The sequence below is a fragment of the Gekko japonicus genome, unplaced genomic scaffold (genome assembly GCF_001447785.1).
Source record: "Gekko japonicus isolate JY-2015 unplaced genomic scaffold, Gekko_japonicus_V1.1 scaffold1751, whole genome shotgun sequence".
NCBI lineage: Eukaryota > Metazoa > Chordata > Lepidosauria > Squamata > Gekkonidae > Gekko > Gekko japonicus.
The window spans coordinates 291,654-299,103 of NW_015171554.1; the positions used below are offsets into that span (position 1 = coordinate 291,654).

The 7,450-nt window shown below is 40.1% G+C and overlaps 1 protein-coding gene across 3 annotated transcripts in view; it reads right to left on the bottom strand.

Moving 5' to 3' along the window:
• LIMS1 (LIM-type zinc finger domains 1) overlaps positions 1 to 7,450 on the bottom strand; it is an 88,175-nt gene that overhangs the window by 8,954 nt on the left and 71,771 nt on the right. For all 3 annotated transcript variants that reach the window (XM_015419713.1, XM_015419714.1, XM_015419712.1), the window contains exons 3-5: positions 5,493 to 5,559; positions 1,959 to 2,079; positions 113 to 262 (exon numbers count right to left, since the gene is read on the bottom strand). In XM_015419713.1, the coding sequence (XP_015275199.1) occupies positions 113 to 262; positions 1,959 to 2,079; positions 5,493 to 5,559 (338 nt within the window). The remainder of the gene's footprint in view (positions 1 to 112; positions 263 to 1,958; positions 2,080 to 5,492; positions 5,560 to 7,450) is intronic.

Consider the following 7,450-nt stretch of genomic DNA (forward strand, 5'->3'; position numbering starts at 1 on the left):
TTCAGACCTGATTATAATACATTTAAAACAATATTTTGAAAAGACTGGTGCAAAATAGTTAAAGCAAAACAAAATGTAAATTTTTTTAAAAAGAGTTATTTGGTTTTGTTACCCGCAGTTGGCACAGTTGAAGTGATCTGGATGATAGGGATCATTTTTGAAGATGAGAGGCTGTTCATCAATGATTGCATGGCATTTCTGGCAAATGTACTTGCCCAGGCCCCTGGCTTTCTCTCGATTGTGGCAGGGACGGCAAAGGTGCCTAGCAGAGATCAAGGAAGGAGGGGAAAGCAATACAATGTTACTTGGAGTTCTACTACAAAAAGCAAAACACAGAACTTTTGCTTGAGCTCTATATATAGAAAAGCACTTAGTGACATCCTGCAAAGAAGTATAGTAGTTCTCCTAACAGCGTGAACATTAAAATAAGAGAGGCATAAGGGGGGGAAACTTTTAATAGTTAAGGTACAGAATGATCCTGAACACCCTGATCCAATGTAATTTTACCCATGGAGATAATCACAAATCAGAAAACTGGTTTATGTAATTACAGCACTGTAGAACTGATACAAACTTAATGGTTGTCTAGTACAATACCCTGCAGACAACCAAGATTAAAACAATGTGTGTTCACATTCTTAGGACTAGCATTGGTAGTCCTTTTACTGTATGTACATCTGTGAGACTGAAAAGTATTCTGTGCACAAGTTAAATTGTTTGGTAGTGTTATGATTGTTGAATTTATTCCCTCACAGATTTTACAGTATTATTGGTTTTTGTAGACAGTGGTATTACTACCAGTGGTGAGTTTAAGGGTCACCCTGCAAAAACAAAATTGGTTGAAGAAACAACTAAAAAGCTTTATGTTAGGAGAGGGACAGAAGAGCTGGGACACTGGTTGGGAAGTGCCAGAGTTAGTGTGCGCTACAATTGTGTGTACGTGTTACGTTGTCTCAACTTAACCCAGCAACAATAAGGATGGGATTTGTCCCCCAAAACAAGGTTCCAGGTTTGACTGCTATGACAGACCCTTTCTACCAACTGAGGGGACCCACACAGCCTCTGATGGTTTTGAGGCAACAGGTTTGTTTAGAGCTGTAAACCTTCCACCTCAGCTACAAGATGTTCTTAAGGAAGCTACTGTGTAAAGGCTTTCGGTTTGATGCCATGAGGTTAAGTTTTGTGGTGAACAAGAACACGGAGATCACGGAGACAGCACTTGTATGCAAATAACAAAGATTTATTTATTTATTTATTTACAGATTGGTTTTAAAGAACAAATCACCAGCACAGGTCTCCAGACCGTTAAAGGAGAAGCCTGGTTGAGGCACATAAAGTTAAACTAGTTGTGGCTCCAGAGTGTGTTTTAAATTCTCTTTAATGCTTGCAGGTACAAACTGGTTTTTCACAGACTAGCCATCAGGATGGATCCTTTCTCACACACAGGATCCCACCAAGTAGCAGTCTGCCCTTTCCCAAGTGTCAGACTAAACTGTACAAGGTCTGCTCATCACCAGAGACAGGCCTCACAACTGGGTAGAGTGAAACCACACTGCCATGCTACCAGGCAGAGCTACCCTTCAAACTGCTCTCTTGCTGAGGCAGACCCAAACTATGCTTGCTCTTTCTCTGAGGCAGATGTGACCTAATTCGTGCTGCGTTTTCCTCCAACATTCTATTCCACCCCCCCACCCCCCGAAAGGGGATTGGATGCTGGAGCAGCACTCTCAAAGACTCAGGGATAAAACAGTTGAGTGATTGTTTTCCCCTTCAGGGGCAGGACAGCCTCCTGTTCATCACAGGTGCTACAGCAGGAAATTCACACAGAATGCACAGCAACCCCTAATTAAACAGCAGCCGTAATGTTGACAGCATATTTTGATAGGATAAGGTCCTAAAAATGTAACCTTAGAATCAAGCTATGCTCGTAGATAACAGGAAAAAAAGTTGATGATTACCTGCCAGCATTCTTCACAAATCCAATGTCGGCCAGTACCTGTTGGCAGATATCACAGCAGAAACATTCTGGATGCCAGCTATTGTTCATTGCTTTAATGACACGACCAATAATGAACTCCCCTGCAAGCAAATACATATTGGGATGTTACAAAAAAGGCCAATTTTACAATGTAAGATGCTGTTGACAATGTGCTATCTGATTACTTCTCTGAGTAAACTCTCCTGCCACGCATTATCCTCGACTAACATTCAGACAAATTATGCTTAAATAGTAAACTGGGCATTTTATCTGTACTAAATCTGGTATCTGATTTTGACTCAGCTGAGTTCCCCCAAAACTACAGGGTATCACGTTGCATACAGTGGGGTGGATTCTATAACTCTCTCCTGGTAAGTCTTCCTTCAACAGAGAATAACTTTTTTCTGATGGAAAAAGCTGTTGTGACAGACTGCACTTTTAAAAGCTTAGAAGTGTTATATAAACAGATACAGAACTATGAAGGGTTAATTCTTCACAGAGCCAGAGAGCCTTGAGTGACAGGCTGCTCCAAGAGATCTGATTGGTTAGCATCAGTTGAGCAGAGAAAGACTTCTGAAATGGATGCTGAGGAGAATTCATTCAGAATTCAGCCTTGACTGAGGGCAGTTTAATACAAATGGAGAACTGGGGGAAAGTTGGCAAGGAAGAGTGGGTAATTAGATGAAGACTCTCATTCAGGCCAAGAAAAGAGGATAGATCTTCTAGTGACAGAAGAAATTTCCCTACTCAGTTTAAACAAGGAGACAGATCTGAAGACTGGAGAGATCCCTGGTCTGGTGTAGTTAGAAACTGTCTTGTGAAACCATAAGAGTCAGATAAAACACCAGTAAGAGTACTGGTGTTTCAAGAGAAGGGGTTTGGGTACTGGATAGAGTATCCTAACCTTCTGAAAACCAAAAGAGTCAGTGAATACTCAAATAAAGTGTACTGGAGTGTTTGGGAAACACTGGAACAAAAGCCTCTCATCTTAAAGATCTTAAGTCACTGATAAAAGCTTATGAAACTTTCAATAGCCTGAAACATATGAACTAGTCTGTGGATATACTGTTGCACTTCAGAGTTCTATACTGAGTTACCTCAGAACTGTTACCCTGATTTCACCTGACCTTTCCCCTCTGTGTTGAATAAAATATTTTGTTAATTTGGAATTTCAAAATGCCTCAAGTGCCATTTAAGTTTAAGGGGGCTCTCAATCCTTCACTCAGGTTCCTGGGCTAAGCCAACAGACAAAATATACTGTGACAGGGTGGGACAAACAGAGTTCTTCAGCAAAGAAGACAACATATACCTAGGGTGGCTCAGTCAGAAAGGGAAAGAAAAACAGAGGGAAAATCTCACCTCTAAGGGAGGGAAGTGGGTGGAGGTGTCATAGCTGTCCTCTAATGAATAGAAGTTTTTCTTTATTGAAGGAGATCTTTCTCTGAGGGAGGGAAAACTTGGTGGAAGAGGGGCAATAAGATCTAACCCAATGTCTTTTTTGTTAGATTTAGCATTATGGAAACTCCTAATACGTGTGTGTTTGTGTGTATTGTTGAGTTCTCTAAAATACAGTATGTTGCGATTCAGGCTGCCAACGATTTAAGACTATTTATTTATTTATTTGTTCGACTTTTATCCCGCCCTCCCGCCTAGGCGGCTTTGTGTTCCTTCCACTAAACACTTTGTGTTCCTTCCACCCAGTGCTAGGATGCCAGTAAAACCCTTATAGGATCTTGCAGCCTTATTGGGATGTATAGAAATAATGGGATCTTAAGAGAAAAAAATGAAAAGCAACGGACTAGACAAAAGGCTGTGGTTCTCATATCTGTCCATGAAAAAGTCCCAACAACGACCTTCCTCTGTACAAGAGCCATCTCTCAATTTCTCCTTAGACGCAAAACTACCTTTCCACAGCATCTAGTTCCCTGGAAAACCATATCAGAATTCCATTTCTTCATAGGAATAAACTGTCCTAGAAAGCCTATTCAATCTATTATAAAAATCCTTCCCTTTATAGTCAGCCGTACATATTGGCCATGATTCAAGATTTCCATTTGTTGATGGCAGAGCTGGATGCCTATGACTGCACTGGGCACTCTCTTCTTCCATAGCTTACAATGGAGAAGGCTCACTTAGATGTGCAGCTACTTCTCTAGATTACATTCCCTATTTAAAACTGGGGTAAAACCATCCCATAAAACTGAATTTTAGCTACCACGTTACTGATAAAAAGCACAATTTGTCCATGCTGATTTCATTACCATTATAACATTACTATCAGTGTTCCCTCTAAGCTGAGTCAGTGTGAGCTAGCTCACAGTTTTTTAGCCTCCAGGTCACACATTTTTGTCTTAGCTCAGGAAGGATGGCTTCACAGGGAACTAATTTATGCAGTAACCAAATCACTCACTCACAACTTTAATGCCAGTAGCTCACAAAGTAGATTTTTTGCTCACAAGACTCCACAACTTAGAGGGAGCATTGGTTACTATATTCCAGAAATGGCACCTCTAATACTTGTAATATCATCTCATTCCAATTAACGTATTTGATTTGATACTCTCAGCAAAAGGCAAAACAGATCAAGCAGCTGGCAAGAGAGAGAAAAAACACCGCTTATGTGATACACTGAAATTATTTCTCAATAACCCACTCTTCATTTACATGACACAAATTTTAGAAGCTTAAACAGGATTATATATGGCTGCAGTTGGGCATGGAACAGTGATGGAAAACTTAGGGAAAAGAGGTACATCACAGAAACACTAATACCACACCAACTAACAGAAAGCTAGAAGCATTTACTTTTGAGTGAGATTCCACTCGTTACAACTCGAAGAGCAACAAGATTTCTAGAGTATAAGCTTTCGAGAATCAAAGCTATCTTTATCAGATATAGATCAAGATGGGTAGCTGTGTTAGTCTGTCTGTAGAGCAGTAGAAAAGAGCAAGAGTCCAGTAGCACCTTAAAGACTAACAAAATATAATTATAATTCATAGACTTTTATTGGCATATCATGACTAACAAAATATGTGGCAGGGTATGGGCTTCCATGAGTCACTGCTCACTTCTTCAGATAGAAGTGAGCAGTGACTGATGAAAGCTCATCCCCTGCCACATATTTTGTTAGTCTTTAAGGTGCTGCTGGGCCCTTGCTCTTTTCTACTTTATCAGATACGTATCTGACATGGCCTATACCCTGGAAACCTTGTTGGTCTTTTTAAGGTGCCATTGGACTCAAATTTTGCTCTTCTCCAGCAGACCAACATGGCTACCAACCTGCAACTTATTTTTGATTAAGCAGTGTAGACAGTTGGGGTGGAGATCAGAAAAAAATGTTCAATCTCCTATGTAGCAATATGGATTTATATGATGGCACTGAGTTCCAATAGCAGCAGATATGTATCTGGTTTTTGATGGCTTGGCTTCTTTTATACATAGCACACACAGCATTCCTCTTTCTCCACACCGGACTGTCCATAAACTATGCTTTTTTAAAAGACAAAATCTTACCACACTGATGGCAGCAAGGGGCAAACAGCATCTGAAAGTCATGTTCACAATACTTCCTTCCTTCAAACTGAAAGCAGAGAGATATACAATGCTATTAGACAGAGGAATATAGAAAACATGATCCTTTGTAGTTCACATATCTAATGGATGTGCAGTTCAGTTTCTAGTGTTCCTAGCAGCTATTTTGATTATGATAGAAAATTAGGGAATTGAAATTCTGTCTATCATCTGCATGCAAACAACAAAACTGGCCGGGAAACAGTGTGTTCATTTTCCATACTGATGTTTACATTAGGTGCAATTTATATTATCGTCATGATGGGATGGTAAAGATTTGGCCAGAGATCCACAGGTACTGGATCAGAATTATGAACACCTGATGTTCGGAACAGGAAGCACTTTCTGCTAACTCATCTCTCTTGGCACTTCCTGGAAGTATGTCCCAGTGTATTAAAGGAAACACATGCATAAAGGAAAAGCTTGTGCCAGAAATCTACATAATTTGGCATGCAAAGAAGCATTTTCCATGGACTGTAATCCTCATTTCAGCGTTTTGACAATGCTGATGTCAAGTTTCTAATGTGAAAAAATTCGATGCTATTGAGACATCTTCAGGACAGCATGACTCCGAGCTCAGTGTTTCGAACAGCCAGGCCTTGCCTGCTCACTCTGAAGATGGCTTCAGGAGCACTGGCTGCCCCTCTTGCCTCATGGAGGAGACTTAAATGCACATTTTCGATCCCCTCTGTCCTGCATCAGCATTCTGCTGCCCCCTTAATGCTCTGGAGAAGCATGGGGGGAAGGCGGGCTCACTCTATTCACACGCATCCCTCCTCTTTGGTGACAGAAAATCAGTGAACATCATGGGGTGTTTTTTTTTTTTAAATTTCTGCATATCATACATACAACAGGAAAAGGTACTGCAAGCATTTTTGCTTGACAGGGTGACAGAAAAGTATGGATTGTTGGTGTCTAATATTTGTGGCCAGTGCTGTGATAACCGTATCAAGGGAGTGCAGGCCTTTGTTCTTTCATTGTACCTTGCTCTCCTCACAACTGGAATTTGTTGGTGCATGCTGCAGACAGTTTTGGCAAAGCAAGGGAATTTTTTTGTAATATTCCATCGCATCTGGAGCAACAAAATGCTGGGAAGTGGCCTTACAGCATTTGCCAAAACTGACCCTGAAAGATCTGTCTCAGACATCATGGGATATTACATGCTGGAATAGTTGCTGTCAAATTGGTTTCCTGCATTTAACAGAACTAATTGATGAATTAAGAGCTGCTTTCTCATGGTAGACATCTTGAGTACCTCACAGGTACACACAGACAAAAACATACTTAGCCATCTTTGTACTTAATTGTACCCTCAAGGCAATAACAGTTTTTTTTAATTTAATTGTACCCTCAAGGCAATAACAGTTAAAAAAAATAAAATTTAAATCCCCAAAGGAATATTTTTATTTTGCAATAGACTACAAAACTACAAAGAAATATTAGGAAAGGGATTACAACTAGGGATAAAGGAAAGAAAACCACACTAAACTAAAACCCCAAGAGGAGGAGATCTTTTCACTGTTAATAAAAATGTTAGTACAACAAGTGTTAGTATCACAATATACTTGTACAGTTCTTGCTTATAACAGTTTGCTATATATATGTTATTTTGTTAGTTGTTACGAGAGAAGTCTCTGATCATCTTCTTATTCTTCGCTTCAAAAGGCCATTTTCCAAGTTCTTCTGCCTTTACTTCGGCTTTCTGTCTCTAAAATCGAATACAACTCTGGCAGGTCCTGCATCCTTTTCTGCAGTAGAGTCCTCTTCTGTTCCAGAGGTAGCAGAGTCACTAGACTTTGTTTCTTCCTCTTTGGACTCTTCATCTGTCCCCAGCTGACGACACAAAAATTCTTTAGCTTTAAAGGTGGAGTCTATCTTCTCTCTTTTATTGTTGATCTTAA